At 33.5% G+C, this 18,227-nt stretch overlaps 1 protein-coding gene across 1 annotated transcript; it reads left to right on the top strand.

Annotated features, from left to right (window-relative positions):
* The first annotated feature begins 6,213 nt into the window (after positions 1-6,213).
* On the top strand, positions 6,214-17,764 carry LOC146910232 (uncharacterized). The gene is made up of 5 exons (XM_085726433.1): positions 6,214-6,399; positions 7,182-7,285; positions 9,965-10,136; positions 10,213-10,458; positions 17,516-17,764. The coding sequence occupies exons 1-5, from the start codon at positions 6,340-6,342 to the stop codon at positions 17,555-17,557; spliced, it is 624 nt and encodes a 207-aa protein (XP_085582559.1). The 5' UTR covers positions 6,214-6,339; the 3' UTR covers positions 17,558-17,764.
* Positions 17,765-18,227: the final 463 nt, after the last annotated feature.

The following is an 18,227-nucleotide window of genomic DNA, read 5'->3' on the forward strand; positions in this document are numbered from 1 at the left end:
ACAACACAATCTTCCTACAACTTGGACAACAACGTGAACATCTTATACAATTCCATTAAAATGTACAACTTCTTAAATCATGACAGCTTAGACCGACTCATGCAACTTCAAGACATTTAACAGTCAACGGCAATAAACAGCAGCAAGATACAACATATAATAGCGTTTAAATAACATACCAACATTAAAGGGAATGAATCATAACAACTTATCATCATAAAGCATCTTAAATAATTCTTATACATCATCACTACTAATCTCAGTCACCTAAACAGACTTCTGGAACTCCTGAAAGTATCCTAAACAACCCTCTTTCTTACTTCTAAGATCAACTCATGACTACACGTGCGAAAGGATCGCATCGGAACAATTTTGGGCAACTAACAGCCTAACTCGCAGTGGCGAGTAATTGGCTCGCAATGGCGAGCTCAAAGGTCTTACTCGCAGTTGCGAGTAACGTTGCTCGCAGTTGCGAGCGATGGGGTGCAGCTCACCGTTGCGAGTGTTTCTGCTCGCAGTTGCGAGCGATGAATGTCAGTACGGCCAGAAACCTAAAAATCACAACTTTTCACCTATCTTCATGATTCTTTCATCCATATGGCATCTAATTAACACCCTAGACAATATCTAAGGTCTGTAAACTAATTTTGCATCAATCTAACATCTTTTCATGGTTTAATCATCAAATCGGTCATTTAACCCTAATCCCAATTCTCGCCAAAACTCAACCTAATCATGTTAAATTCAATTCTCAGAATCATACCCTTAATAATATTGAAAGTTAGTCTCACCCTTGCCTGGTTATTGCAGAAATCGACAGCCCCTTTTTGTTCTTCTCTTTTTCTGACTTTTCTCCCTTTTCTCCCAAAAGCGGTTCACGTACGTTGTAAAACTTATTCTCTCAACCTAATCCTCTATTTATAATACTTGTATTACTCTTCTCACCACTAAACTTACTCACCTCACAACACAGCCCCACTTGTTAGTAATTTATTTTATTTTTTTCATATCTTATTTTATTTAATAACAAAATAAGTCACCCAACGTAACAACTTCACAAAATCATATACTCCTCATAATTCATTTATAAATCATATAAATCACTCAACTTCATGAATCATATAATTCACACACATCAATCATGTAAATCACTTAAATCATAAATCATATAAGCATATATTTATAAATATATTTAAAACCTCGCTAAATCAATTAAAAAATTAAGACGAGCGTTACATTGCACCCCATCCTTTTCCCCCTTTCTGATTTCAAGGTCCCCCATAACTTTTAATGATGATGTGGCTGTTTTTGATCATTTAATGTTTGCCACGTGTGTAATTATATTTTTTTAAAAAAGTAATTATCAGATTTTGAGAAAGGGAGTCACATGACCCCCTTTGTGACCCTTGCAAAACAGGATAAAAAAACTGAAATCCCTAATTTCCATCCATCTTCTTCCTCATTCCTTCGATCTTCTTCCCTCATTCTTCTACCTTTTGCTCGCTTTCTACTACCTTTTGCTTGTTTTCTCCTATCCTTTTCTTCCATCAGTCTTCTTCCTCGTTGATTATAATGTTCTTGCTGGTTTGATTGTATATAGGAAAACTACAAATTTAGAGATCAAAAGTTTTACATTCATACATAGGAACACTACAATTTTGCAGTTGTTTGTTTTCACAAACTTTTAGTGTCTTGCTTTGAAATAAGACATCAATTATATTAAAAAGTGTCCTTTACCTTCGTTTGAGTTGTATTAGCCACTACCTATATGGCAATGGTAGAATTTTTTTTTTTTATGCCCTAGTTGAAACCAAAAAATCAAAAAATACCCTAGTTGAAACCAAAATACCAAAACTGCCCTACTTTTTCAGAGTTGACTGGTATGTCGCAAGTTGGACTTGCGACCTACCTATGTCGCAAGTGGGAATGGCGACATACCCATCTCTCAAATTTTGCAATTTTTTTGTCTTATTGTATGTCACAAGAGGCAATGGCGACATATTTATTTATTTACATGCATGTCGCCATTCCAAACTGCGACCTATTTATTTATTTATTTATTTGGCATAATAAGACAAAAGTAGAAAGATATAGGTCGCAACTCCCACTTGCGACATAGGTAGGTCGCAAGTCCAACTTGCGACATACCAGTCAACTCTGAAAAAGTAGGGCAGTTTTGGTATTTTTGTTTCAACTAGGGCATTTTTTGATTTTTTGGTTTCAACTAGGGCATAAAAAGAAAAATTCCGGCAATGGTAGTGATGAAGTCTTTTGCAATGTTCCATGCATTATCAACATGGTAACTTGACACAATTATCATACTTCTTCATTATTAGGACAATGCTAATCAAATCAAATCTATTCCATTGCCAAAGCCATCTAAATTTAATAATTCATCACAGGTTGTAAATTGTATGTAAAAAATAATCAATCCTATTGAAAAATGTCCTTGTAAGGTAAAACTGTTTTGTAAAAAATAATCAATCCTATTGAAAAATGTCCATGCAAGGACTTCATTTTTGTCACGTGACTCCCTTTCTCAAAATCTAAAAATACCATTTTTTTTATTTTTAAAAAATATAATTACACACGTGGCACACATTAAATGATCAAAAACCGACACATCATCACTAAAAGTCATGGGGGACCATAAAATCAGAAAGGGGAAAAGGATGGGGTGTAAAATCGCTCGTTTAAAACCATAGGGTGTAAAATCGCACAATTAGCAAACTATAGGGGGGAAAAGTGCAATTAAGCCAAAGTAGAAACCATCAAGTAACATTGTGATTAGAAATTCATATTTTAAGGTTAATAATTGAGGAATATGAGGTTTAAATATGACCTTGCATATATAATGCAATGTCAATATCAAATAAGGGAAACTACTTTTTCATTAAATTAAATTGTCAAAGTATTATTTTATTTTTTTGACACACAAAGTATTATTGTTTTAGCATCTATATAAATTCTTCATCGAATTAGTATCTCAAACACACTTTTCACATTTTTAACAAAATAAAAATGCAGGAAAACCATATATAAATTGGAGGTATCACCTTGTCTGATCAAGTGGGAAAAAGAAGAGTGATCTATCCGAGTTGACAGTTACTTTACTATATATAGATAGATAATTTTTTTCAAAATCATATTAATTTTCTTTGCCTAACTATTAATTACGCGCCAGTCCGATTTCTCAGCTTCCTCTTTCAAACCCAATTTCAATCCATAAATTCTATTTTTTCACCCTTAATGTTTCAACTAGAATAACCAATGAAAACTGTGTTATTTTAAAAAAAATAAAAATGAGATGTTATCCTTATTTATTAATTTTGTTACGTCTGGAGCAACTTAACCTAATTTTTTCCCGCTCATTTGCTTTATTAGGTTTGCAATTATTTAACCTAACAAATTCCATCTAAAAAAAATGCATGGCACCAATTTCATTTTACCCTCTTGCCTTTTTTTTTTCTACACTTATCCTTATTTATTAATTTTGTCACGTCTGCAGCAATTTAACCTAATTTTTCCTTATTTATTAATTTTGTTAGGTCTGCAGCAATTTAACTTAATTTTTTCCCGCTCATTTGCTTTATTAGGTTTGCAATTATTTAACCTAACAAATTCCATCTAAAAAAATGCATCGCACCAATTTCATTCTATCCTCTTGCCTTTTTTTTCTACACTTATCCTTATTTATTAATTTTGTTACGTCTGCAGCAATTTAACCTAATTTTTCCTTATTTATTAATTTTGTTAGGTCTGCAGCAATTTAACCTAATTTTTTCCCGCTCATTTGCTTTATTAGGTTTGCAATTATCTAACCTAACAAATTCCATCTAAAAAAATGCATCGCACCAATTTCATTCATATCCTCTTGCCTTTTTTTTTTAATTTTATTAGGTTTGCAGCAACTTAACCTAATAATTTCCCTCTAAAATGCTGTATTAGGTTAGCAGCAATTTAACCTAACAAATTCCATCTAAAATGCAGCGCATCAATTTAACCTAACAAATTCCCTCTAAAATGCAGTAATCCCTAATATTTCCGCTCGCTTTTCATTCCTATCATGTTTTTTCATCGTTTGTAGATATCTATTGTTTCTGTAGACTTTTTTCTTTTACAATAATTAATGTTAATATTTCTGAAGTCCAATAACTTTAAACCAAATATTCTCATACTTCTTTATTTTCATACGTCTTTAAAATTTTATTTTATGGCAAAGTATTATACCTTTTAACATATTATTTTATTTATGATGCAGACTATGAATATTATTTTCGACCACTATAAGCCAAGTATTAATAGCTTATTTAGGTGCGAAACTAAAGTTAATATTTGTTGGTTAAAGGATTTTAACCATTAATATGTTATGTTGTTTAATGAATTTTACTTATGAATTTAAATTATTTCAACCTAATATATTTATATTTTCCCGAACACAAAAATTTGCTTATAATAATTAACCCGGGCAACGCCGGGTATTTAGACTAGTTGTTGTTTAGTCTTAGAAATCGTGGTTGGGCCTAACACAACTCCACAAAACCGGCTTGTGATGTGAGGATTGCCTCCACTTACAAACACATTGTCAGGCCATCACATATTCGATGTGGGACTCTTAACACACCCCCTCACGACCAGCACTATCGGGCTTGGTTCGTGGACATAAATGGTGGGTGACACGATAGCGGAAACCTGATAGCAGGTGGCCCAATGGATCTTGGAGAGACTCTGATTTGGTGGGACCCATGTGAATTTGGTGATACCTATGTCAATTTTAATCAATCAAAGAGAGTGTTTTGAGTGTGTTGTTAGCATTCCTCTTATTTTAATCCTAAATGATTTAGTCTTATATTTTATCTAAATGTCACTTGCAATTTCTTATACACTGGCGTGTTAGTCCATATCTACGGATTAGGATTTGCTGCTGTAAAATTTACACGCAGTTGCACGCTGTAGCACATCTCAGCCGTAGATATCAGATCCATTGGTCCAGATTTAATCACAGTTTCACACTGTAAAATAATCTCAGCCATCAATTTAAAATTGTATGGTCTGGATCAGTTACAGCACCCTGCTGTAACAGCAGGGAATCTGATTCCCCATATCTACAAACAAGAGATAAAATTGTTGAAACTTTTGTACTCCTTATATTTCTCTCTTAACCCATGAATCTTAACCCATTTCTAATATTTTTTTAGTATCATTAGATGTTTTAGAGAATCATTACTTTAAAAATATAATTAGCTTGTGGGTTGCATGGGTCAAGGATCACTTATAGGTCTCTATTACAGTTGATAGGACCCGTGCGACAATAAAGAAGGAATCATTGTTACTGGAAGCACATTTTGTATTGGTAATAGCCTTAGTGTAAGCTTTCAAACAAGTCATAGAAATGAGTCCAACATCAACACTGTCTAAAAGAATTGAGAAGATTCGTTATTGTTTTTTACCATTGAGTACAAAACATTGAGTATTTTTAACCCTAAAGATTTGTTATACAAATACTAGAGGAACCCTAAAAATATATTTAACCAAAAATATTGTCACAAAATATGCGATGATTCGTTATAGAAAAAAAATTAAAAAAATAAATATATATTTATATATATGTGGGTTCTCAATTTATAAAACAAGTACATATGTCTTTCTAAATTGATTCAGAATTGTAACAAAAAATATTGATTCAAAGTTAAATATAATCATAATTAATAATTATATATTTTGTGAAGAGATTCTTTGTAAATTTATAAATATACTTTTACAAATTACATACATACTATATATAATTACAAAAAGAGCTATAACAAAAGAGAAAACAGAACATACCCTACCTGTTTATAACCAAGAGAAGACAAACAGGTAAGAGCCGTCATTCTTATTTTTCTTTCTTCTTTCAAAATTTGCACTTTTTTTAGAGTAAGTAATCGCACCTTTGTCTAATGATTTTGGAACATTCTGTTATGCGGGTTTTTGTTAGGGTTTATTAGCTTCGTTTAAGGATGTAAGATTCGCATAATGTTTTTTTTTTCTTCATCAATATTGTTGTTTATTAACTTGCTTTCCCATGATGTTGATAGAAACGATCAGACAATGTTTTTTAACTTGATCTCCTGTTGCTACAACAAGCCAATCACCTGGTAACGACTTCACATATATATTCGACATTTTATTACATGTATATTTTTATGGATTTCTAATGTTTGTGTACTTTTTCATCGTTTATTCTTTTGTTTTTTAAGCGATACTTTGCCGATAGAGGAGACTTTGTTGTATCATTTGCGTGAGACAGCTGAATATGCAAAATCACTACTTGATGAAAAACAGGAAAATGTGGATTATATGCAAAAGGAAATTGGACAGTTACTATTAAGTGGACAAGAACAACGTGCACGTTTAAAGGTATACCTGTTGTTGTCTGCTGTGTGTGTACAATCACAAATCAAAAATATTTGAACCACTCACATAAAATAAAATAAAATAAAAAAAATTAAACAAAAATAATGTAGTCATCCCTATAAAAAATAATATATAGTCATATCAATTAACAACATTTAATTTTATTTTATTCTCTTTTAAATTCTTTTAGTTATGGTTTGTTCCATCACTTTGTTTGTTGGACCGGGGCATACCACCCTTTGGGTGATTTGAAAAGTTAGGAATGATATGGGGAAGAATATATAGTCAATCTCGGCAATGGAAATTAAAGCGGCTCAAAATCCCTCCATGTTTGTACTATGAATGGATCTAGAACCCCAAGGACTGTTCGAGATAAGATGTGTAGTCTCGGATGTTGTGTTAGTGGGTGTGACAGGCGATGCTCCTGCTGTTTGTTTGTACACGGGAGTGGAGCTGCTGTTCTGTCTTTTTAGTTTGTTGAGTTTTCGGGTTTTGTTGGTCTCGGTTGCAGGTTACCGCCATATCAAGCCTGTTGTTTTGTCGTGTTTTTCTGTTCACGGATTGTATGTCTTGTATGATATAGGTGCTATTAATAAATTTGTTTATTCAAAAAAAAAAAAAAAAATAGTCATGTGAGTATGTGTGTCCAAATATTTTTATTTAGACTTGTGCTAAAGTAAGTATTATTTGTGTATCTTTTTCTATTTAAGAATTTTAAGCCAATGAGTTATTTTTATTTTTGACACAGGGGACATTGTTCTTCATATATATGGTTATTTATGCAGGTTGTGAAGTTTATTGCTGATAAAAATTTGTCTCGGGTCCTAGAGATTATTATACCATTTTTTCGACTAATTGCTTGTCGTCTTCTTTCAATTGAATCTGAAAGGTACTCTTCTACAAGTGTCAATGTATTCATTAAATTTAGTCTGAAGTTACTATATATTTCTAGTTTTTTTTTTTTTTTTTGAAATAGCATATTCAATTAATAAGCCATGCACAAGATTTGCAAGTGGCAGAATGCAGGAAAAGAAAACCAATGGCAGGAAGCCAAAGCCTAAGCTGCCAAAATACTCAAAGCCAGAAAAAAAAAACCAAAGAAGCCGTGTGACTCATATTCCAACCCAACCAAAGCCAAACTTCGAGGGCCAACACCATCACTTCCGTCTAATGCACTATCTCAGGTTCTAAAATCACTCGTAGAAGAGACAAGAAGCTATCCTCAATCTACTCAAAGACCAACACCAAGATGGGGCTTGATGTTTTCCACAACCTCATCGAAGTTCTTGAATTGATTCTTAAAAATCCTCGCATTCCTTTCCTTCCAAATAATCCAAATAAATGCATGCCAAATCAACCAAAAAGCTTTCCGAAGGTTCCGAGAGTTCACCTCACCACTCCAACAAGCAAATTTTGAGGAGTGATAAAATTGATATCTAACCAATTTAGCACCTTACGCCAAATTAACATTGCCACCTCACAATGCAAAAAGAGATGAGACGTTGTCTCCTCCATTTCACCACATAGCACACAAATACAAGGTTCCCCGGGAGCAAAGCGCGACCATCTTGCCCCTTCCTCCAAATTAAGCATGTTAATATTCTCCCCATATTTTTCTATCAACACCACTTTCCAAAGAGGTAGATCTTCTTGAAGTAGACGCCACTTCCACTTGTCCATAAGACTCAAATTCACCATCTTTACATCTCTCACCCCTAAACATCCCTTACTCTTCGGTTGACAAATCATCTTCCACTTAACCCAACAAATTTTTCTACCTCCTCCCACCCCTCCCCAAAGAAAATCTCTTTGGATACGGATGACCATCTTCACAACCTTTGCCGGAATCTTCATAAAAGACAAGAAGAAAATAGGAATTGCATTTAACACGGAATTGAGAAGAGTAATTCTACCTCCAAGACTCACATATTTGTTGCCCCAAGACTTAAGTCTATTCCTTATTTTCTCCAACATAGGTTCCCAAGTAGACATCTTCTTGGAGTTAGCTCCCACAGGTAACCTTCTCTACAATGCAAGAATCTACATGCCGCCTCCATGAAGTCTCTCGGAACATTCACTCCAATTAGAGAACTCTTGTGATAATTCACCTTCAAACCGGACGCCATTTCAAATCCCCTCAACATACTATGCAAAGAGTATCGTCGACATATTGTAAGTGAGAAATCACTGATCCTCCATGCTTAATTTCGAAGTCTTTGAACAAATTCTGGTTCACCGCATTTTCCATCAATCCACTAAAGCCTTCCGCCACTAAAAGAAACAAGAACGGTGCAAGAGGATCTCGTTGTTTCAACCCCCTTCTAACATTAATTTCCTTCATTGGGCTCCCATTGACAAGAATTGACATATTTCTCCCAAACACGCACACAAGTCATCCATCTAACCCATTTATCACACATCCCCACCCTTCTCATCTTATACTCCAAAAAACTCCACGAAATCATATGCCTTCTCGAAGTCTATCTTGAGGATCAAACACTCCCTTTTCAATTTCTTTTCCAAATCCACCACCTCATTCACCACCAACACCCCATCCACCAAATGCCTACCTTTCAAAAACGCCGATTGTGAACCCAAAATAATTGAATTCATTACCTTAGCAAGCCTTCTTGCCAATACCTTTGAGAGGATTTTATAAAGGCCTCCTAGAAGAGAAATGGGTTGGAATTCCTTCAAAGACATCTGGGCTTTAACCTTTGGGATCAAAGTCACAAAATAGGATAGGAAGCTTTTTGGAATTTTTTTCATTCGCATGAAATTGATCAAACATGATACGGATTTCATGCTTCAAGAGATACCAAAATTCCTTAAAGAATGCAAAATTGAAGTCATCAGGTCCCGAACTTTTATTACCATCACTAGTTTTTACCACCACTTAAGTCTCTATTCTCTTCCTCGGATAGCATGGAGAAGGGCACTCCATCTAAAGTCGGCCTTGCCCACCTCTCATCCGCCACTTGCCTTTGGAAATATTCCACCACCGCCCTTCGCACCTCCGGAGGGGAGTTGACCCATCCATTAGCCACCTTGATCGCCTTAAGGGAATTTTTCACCGCCCTTGCCTTGACACATCTATGAAAATACTTGGAGTTATCATCACATTCTTTAAGCCACTTAGATTTTGACCTTTGGAACACACTTGCATCTTTACTTTTGAGAAGTTTCCACATGACATCAAACTTCGCTTTCCTCACTTCGACATCAACACTACTCAACACCCCCAACTCCCCTTTGACATCAAGTTCCGATATTTCATTCACCAAAGAAGCCACTTTAATATCAATATCACCATATTCGAGTTTATTCCAAACTCTTATTCTAACAATGCTTAGATGCAATTGTGGTTCAAGCCTTTGAGATTCAATTGTAACAACATTGAGAGTTTCACCATACTACATCTTTCATCTTATAATAATTTATTAGTACTTATCTCTCATGTGATTTGTTAATGTTATGATCAAGACGCTCCCCACCATTGTTTTACCAAAAGCACAAAATGTGAATCTTTATTCTAGATATTTGTATCTAAAGTCTCAATGTTGTTCAGAGAAGTTCCCCCAGAAATGAAGGAAGCTATAGCTACATTATGTTTTGTTGGAACAAGGTCTTGCGGAATTCCAGGTTTGATGAAGCTTCGATCACATCTTTGTAGCATGTATGGGGAAGAATATATAGTCAATCTCACCAAGTGCAAGCCATATTGTTGTGTTAATAAGAAGGTTACATGAATGTTTTGTATGCTCGTCATGCTTTTCTTTTTTGTGGATAAAACATCTGATATGGATTCAATTTCAGATAATAAAATTGTTGTTACTTCCGAATCCAAAGGAAAATGACAGAAATAAAGTTCTAAGAAAAATTGCTATGAAAAGCAAGATCAAAGATTGGCATCCGGGGTACAAATGTTCGTTTCGGAATTTTGATGAAGACTTGTCGAAAAAATGTCAGCCAAGATGGGGCTACACATATACTGATCATAATTTTGTCGATGAAATCACGTCATCATCATCGGCTTCTGCTTCTCCAAAATCAATGTCACATGTAAGTATTACTAATTTCAATGTTGGACCGTCCTTGCAATTGTCTTTATAAAGTTTAATTGTTAATTTAAATGTTTACTAATTACTCGATTAAGTGAACTTATTTTTCTCACATTTTTTGGTGATTTATATTCGTAAGTGCGTGTACTTTTTTTCATTTGCCTTTCTGTCACGACCCAAAAACAATCATCGTGACCGGCGCACGAACTAGATCATTCTAGCCCGGCAAGCCTATTAATCAAACTTGACAACTAAAATAAATAAATAAAAATTCAAATTTGAATTTTCCTTTCAAAAAAAAAAAAAAAATATTTACTGAAATTTCGACAGAGTTTCCTCTGTATTTTTAACATTTCCAAGATGTAAATCCTGTTTTAAAAAACCTGTTCTATCAGCCAGAATTTCCAAATAACATCTTTATTTTCATACTAATTGTACAACTCAAAATAAAACATTCTAGACATCCAGATAGCTGCAGATACACCAATTGACACTAGAATATACATAAATAAAATAGTCGGTCATCAAGGACAAAACACCCCTACTAGAAATCATCTTTGATACCTAGCATGTGTGTTAAACTTGGCGTCGGATACGTTGAAATTATAAAATAAATAAATATTTTCTGAACAAATCATATAATAAATATAGTCATACTCATAACTTTAATCATAAACATAATACTAATCATAAACATATATCCCCATAACCATAATAATAATCATGTATATATCTCCAATATATCATACTCTCTTATAATTTATACTTTGATTTACTTATCTGGGTATGTCACTGATTCTTTTCTAATATCAACTAGTTTCGGCTAACTAAGCCGGAGTTCCATAACTAAATTTCCTCATTTCCAACTATTAGCAAAATTTAAATGAAATATTTTTTCGTAGCTAATTCATTCTACACATAACTTTCATGTTAATATGCGTATGCTATGTTAGTATTTATGTTGGAGGGTCCTTAGAATTTTTCCTTGGTTCCATAATTTTATTTTTTGTTCCCTTTCAAATATTATTCGAATAATTCTTGACTTAAAATTTTATATCATTAATTATACATTTCATTCGTTACTATGAGCCGTACCTCATAGGCTACATTATCTCTCGTTGTAGCAAACGGATTACTATGACCCGTACGTCATAGGCTACATTATCTCTCGTTGTAGCAAACGGTTTGCTATGACCCGTACGTCATAGGCTACATTATCTCTCGTTGTAGCAAACGGTTTACTATGACCCGTACGTCATAGGCTACATTATCTCTCGTTGTAGCAAACGGAGTTTTTCTCAATATTCTCATTTCTTTCTTTCTTTCTTTCTTTCTTTCTTTTTCTATGAGCATGTTACTCATAAGTTGCATTTCAAATTTTCTTTCAAATCTTCACTATAATAACATCAATTGTCTTGATATAATTTCCCTCCAACATTTATACTAGCATAAACATACTTATTAACATAAAAGAGATTTTATGATACACTAATAAGGATACCTAATTCAAAAATAATCATTCTACTATCTCACCCAACTCAACAACTTTACAACACTAACATGTTCAAGTACAATACATAAATGGTATAACCTAAATCAATCCATCAATTAACATTATCATTTTGCTATAATCCTACTTTCTATCACTAACACAAAAGTCTTAATTTCACAATCATCATTGTCCAAAACATGCAATTGAAAGGCAAGACATGGAAACTCAATATAATCATGTTAATTCACACTAAAGCATATACATTCTCTTTAATTAAAAATCATCCAAGCAACATGAAATTCATAGGATTAAATTATATCAAACACCTAGAGTGCATGTGAAACCTACTAAGCTCAAAAATCATTAAACATTCACTTCTGCACCTCTCCACTATGCGAGGCTTCATGCTCGCTCGGTGAACTAACACAATTGAACTCATATTCTGCACAAATTTTGTATCAGACTCCATACTTTAAAATTTTCTCCACACCTCAATACTGAACCGAAATTAATAAAACTGGTACTAAAACGTCCGTAATTTCGCTACCTAACCATAGCATTAAAAATCACATGATTCCAGATTACAGAGAGAAAGTTATTACTGTTTTAGTGGAGTCCTGTCTCAAAACCCGTAACCAGATTCCAGCAGGATTTTTACAAACTTTAAATGCACTTTCCGAGTTCGTTTGTTGTCCAAATCATACAAAATTTATGTCCAAATCGAAGGGAATTGAATGTTGAATCTAAATCTCTAACAATTATTATCTTTCAGGCTACACAGCAAGATTTTCGACCCATAATTCACAACCAATCCCATAAAATTTTCTAACAATCTATCCATAAAAATTCAGTCATGGTTCAGCCATAATTAATTTCAACCCACCATTACATCATACATTAGAAACAGCACATAATTAATAATAATACCACCATTGTGAAAATTCAACTACTCAAATTGGAGGTCTAAAATCTAATGAACTCACCAATAAACAAAGTCTGAATTCTTTAAAGCTTCCAAAGTCCAAATCCAAGTTACCGCCTTCTACTCTATCTCCTCTTCTTGCTCAAAATACCAATCAAAACTAAACACCATGAATGTCATTCATAAGCTCCTTATACATCAAACAACTCACCACCATAACCACCACAACATATATTGCAATCTTATTGTTCATTCCATCATGGGTACTCTAAAAGCTAGCTTATTTGATGATTTCCATGAGATTGGGGTGAAAAATGAAACTTGGAGAATGAAGATGAAAGGGGGCGGTTGGCTTGAAGAGAGGGAGAAGATGAGTTTTGAAGTTTGATTCTTACTAACAACACCACAAGGAACCTATTTGTTGCTTAACTTTGATGATTTCATGAAAAAAATGGAAGTTTGTGATGAAGAGGGTTTGGAGATGGTGATGGCCGATGGAATAGAGAGAAAGAATGGGAGGAAATTGTGAAAAATGATTTTGAGAGAGAAGTCAATAGAATTGTGTAGAACTCTTTAGATTTTTCTACTCTTATGGTATTAAAGGGAAGTTACCATTTTGCCCTTGGTTCAAAGAAACTTAGATAATTTGGAAAAATAACTGACACAGATAGATGACAAATGACAGTGTTGTTAAGCGGGATATTACCTTACCCGTAGTCCAGTGAAATAATATGATTTAGTCCGGAAAGTCTTATGCTTAATTACCATTTTGCCATTCTCTTAAAAATTCCAAATATAAAATAACTGATACTGATTTTTTTTTATTTTTTTTTTACATGCGGGGTATTACACTCTACCCCCCTTAAAGAAATTTCGTCCTCGAAATTTAGGGATTTACTTGCTAATAAGCTGTTTACACTGATTAATATAGGCTAACATAAGCACAAATAATTTCTCCATAATTTCAACTTTAGATTCCAACATACATCCATTACGAACTGATTCTTTCTAACTGACTAATTTAAACTGCATAGGTACCAGCCACCACGCTTCCGCTGCGCCACTCTGATTTATTTCTTCACACCTTAGATCATACTCCTTATACTGCGTCTTCTGATAAGGTTTCATTCATTCCTAAATTTCTTGCTTTTCTTGTATCAACATACGAAGTAACGTTCAATAATATTAAAGTACTCCGTCTTACCCATAACAATTTATATCCCTTCTTGAAAAAATTCATCTTCATAAATCACCAGACACTTGTGGCGTTGAATACTTCCTTAAAAGAATTCATTATAAACTTCACATCATGCCTTTCCTTCTTCGTGCGCTTCATTCCTCCAAGGTCCTATTCAGCTCTCAGACATTTGTTCTAACTGTCATATACTAGTCTGAGTTGATCAGGCTCAGCCAGACATGACATTTGGAATAAATATCTGGAACTCAATAGTCACACTACATCTTATTAAATTTCATTGACCCGAGGCACGATCTGAATCGACCTGCTCTGATACCAACTTTGTCACGACCCAAAAACAATCATCGTGACCGGCGCACGAACTAGATCATTCTAGCCCGGCAAGCCTATTAATCAAACTTGACAACTAAAATAAATAAATAAAAATTCAAATTTGAATTTTCCTTTCAAAAAAAAAAAAAAAATATTTACTGAAATTTCGACAGAGTTTCCTCTGTATTTTTAACATTTCCAAGATGTAAATCCTGTTTTAAAAAACCTGTTCTATCAGCCAGAATTTCCAAATAACATCTTTATTTTCATACTAATTGTACAACTCAAAATAAAACATTCTAGACATCCAGATAGCTGCAGATACACCAATTGACACTAGAATATACATAAATAAAATAGTCGGTCATCAAGGACAAAACACCCCTACTAGAAATCATCTTTGATACCTAGCATGTGTGTTAAACTTGGCGTCGGATACGTTGAAATTATAAAATAAATAAATATTTTCTGAACAAATCATATAATAAATATAGTCATACTCATAACTTTAATCATAAACATAATACTAATCATAAACATATATCCCCATAACCATAATAATAATCATGTATATATCTCCAATATATCATACTCTCTTATAATTTATACTTTGATTTACTTATCTGGGTATGTCACTGATTCTTTTCTAATATCAACTAGTTTCGGCTAACTAAGCCGGAGTTCCATAACTAAATTTCCTCATTTCCAACTATTAGCAAAATTTAAATGAAATATTTTTTCGTAGCTAATTCATTCTACACATAACTTTCATGTTAATATGCGTATGCTATGTTAGTATTTATGTTGGAGGGTCCTTAGAATTTTTCCTTGGTTCCATAATTTTATTTTTTGTTCCCTTTCAAATATTATTCGAATAATTCTTGACTTAAAATTTTATATCATTAATTATACATTTCATTCGTTACTATGAGCCGTACCTCATAGGCTACATTATCTCTCGTTGTAGCAAACGGATTACTATGACCCGTACGTCATAGGCTACATTATCTCTCGTTGTAGCAAACGGTTTGCTATGACCCGTACGTCATAGGCTACATTATCTCTCGTTGTAGCAAACGGTTTACTATGACCCGTACGTCATAGGCTACATTATCTCTCGTTGTAGCAAACGGAGTTTTTCTCAATATTCTCATTTCTTTCTTTCTTTCTTTCTTTCTTTCTTTTTCTATGAGCATGTTACTCATAAGTTGCATTTCAAATTTTCTTTCAAATCTTCACTATAATAACATCAATTGTCTTGATATAATTTCCCTCCAACATTTATACTAGCATAAACATACTTATTAACATAAAAGAGATTTTATGATACACTAATAAGGATACCTAATTCAAAAATAATCATTCTACTATCTCACCCAACTCAACAACTTTACAACACTAACATGTTCAAGTACAATACATAAATGGTATAACCTAAATCAATCCATCAATTAACATTATCATTTTGCTATAATCCTACTTTCTATCACTAACACAAAAGTCTTAATTTCACAATCATCATTGTCCAAAACATGCAATTGAAAGGCAAGACATGGAAACTCAATATAATCATGTTAATTCACACTAAAGCATATACATTCTCTTTAATTAAAAATCATCCAAGCAACATGAAATTCATAGGATTAAATTATATCAAACACCTAGAGTGCATGTGAAACCTACTAAGCTCAAAAATCATTAAACATTCACTTCTGCACCTCTCCACTATGCGAGGCTTCATGCTCGCTCGGTGAACTAACACAATTGAACTCATATTCTGCACAAATTTTGTATCAGACTCCATACTTTAAAATTTTCTCCACACCTCAATACTGAACCGAAATTAATAAAACTGGTACTAAAACGTCCGTAATTTCGCTACCTAACCATAGCATTAAAAATCACATGATTCCAGATTACAGAGAGAAAGTTATTACTGTTTTAGTGGAGTCCTGTCTCAAAACCCGTAACCAGATTCCAGCAGGATTTTTACAAACTTTAAATGCACTTTCCGAGTTCGTTTGTTGTCCAAATCATACAAAATTTATGTCCAAATCGAAGGGAATTGAATGTTGAATCTAAATCTCTAACAATTATTATCTTTCAGGCTACACAGCAAGATTTTCGACCCATAATTCACAACCAATCCCATAAAATTTTCTAACAATCTATCCATAAAAATTCAGTCATGGTTCAGCCATAATTAATTTCAACCCACCATTACATCATACATTAGAAACAGCACATAATTAATAATAATACCACCATTGTGAAAATTCAACTACTCAAATTGGAGGTCTAAAATCTAATGAACTCACCAATAAACAAAGTCTGAATTCTTTAAAGCTTCCAAAGTCCAAATCCAAGTTACCGCCTTCTACTCTATCTCCTCTTCTTGCTCAAAATACCAATCAAAACTAAACACCATGAATGTCATTCATAAGCTCCTTATACATCAAACAACTCACCACCATAACCACCACAACATATATTGCAATCTTATTGTTCATTCCATCATGGGTACTCTAAAAGCTAGCTTATTTGATGATTTCCATGAGATTGGGGTGAAAAATGAAACTTGGAGAATGAAGATGAAAGGGGGCGGTTGGCTTGAAGAGAGGGAGAAGATGAGTTTTGAAGTTTGATTCTTACTAACAACACCACAAGGAACCTATTTGTTGCTTAACTTTGATGATTTCATGAAAAAAATGGAAGTTTGTGATGAAGAGGGTTTGGAGATGGTGATGGCCGATGGAATAGAGAGAAAGAATGGGAGGAAATTGTGAAAAATGATTTTGAGAGAGAAGTCAATAGAATTGTGTAGAACTCTTTAGATTTTTCTACTCTTATGGTATTAAAGGGAAGTTACCATTTTGCCCTTGGTTCAAAGAAACTTAGATAATTTGGAAAAATAACTGACACAGATAGATGACAAATGACAGTGTTGTTAAGCGGGATATTACCTTACCCGTAGTCCAGTGAAATAATATGATTTAGTCCGGAAAGTCTTATGCTTAATTACCATTTTGCCATTCTCTTAAAAATTCCAAATATAAAATAACTGATACTGATTTTTTTTTATTTTTTTTTTTACATGCGGGGTATTACACTTTCCTTGTATATTTTATTTGCAGGACAACTTGGAGATTGTGCCGGTTGGATGGAATAAAGTTTGATGTTTGATGCACTTTTTTGTTTCACATGCAGTTGCTTCTTTATTATTACTTTTTGTCCTTAATAATTATTTTTAGAAGTTTTAAATTTTATAAGAAATTAGATTATTAAAATTAGGTGTTGAAATCCATTTGACAGGTAAATATTTTGGTGTCTCCGATTTGAGGGCTTTAATCATCAAATTACTTATTTTGCATTTGATTTCGGAATTCTTCAATTTGGAGATCTAGTTTAAATTATGAACATGTGGGGTTTAAAAGTGGCATATTGAGTTATATGATAAATAGACAAACATTGTTTTTTTTTTAAACGGTAAATATTATTCTCGTCGAGGTAGTGTAAGACACACCAACTATCGCGGAGGGAAAAGAAAAAACACAGGCGCCATATACAGGTGGAACACCCGAAAATAAACACCTTAAAAACACCCTTGAGGATAACACCCGCCAAAATACACGTTACCGCCTAAAACAGATTCCTTCACGAAAATGAGCACTGTAAAAACATTGTCTAGAAAACAACATATTACAATAATTCAAGAGCGCTTAGATGAGACGACGCGAGTCTCTTTTAATTTAGCTAAATTAAGTTCGAATCCAGCCTCGAACATGCAACAACCTTAAAATTCTTAAGAATAGTTTGCCGTCCATTTTGGTCCGACAAGGCTCAAGG

The sequence above is a fragment of the Medicago sativa genome, chromosome 7, assembly GCF_051527215.1.
Source record: "Medicago sativa cultivar Bolivia chromosome 7, Bolivia_mono, whole genome shotgun sequence".
Lineage (NCBI taxonomy): Eukaryota > Viridiplantae > Streptophyta > Magnoliopsida > Fabales > Fabaceae > Medicago > Medicago sativa.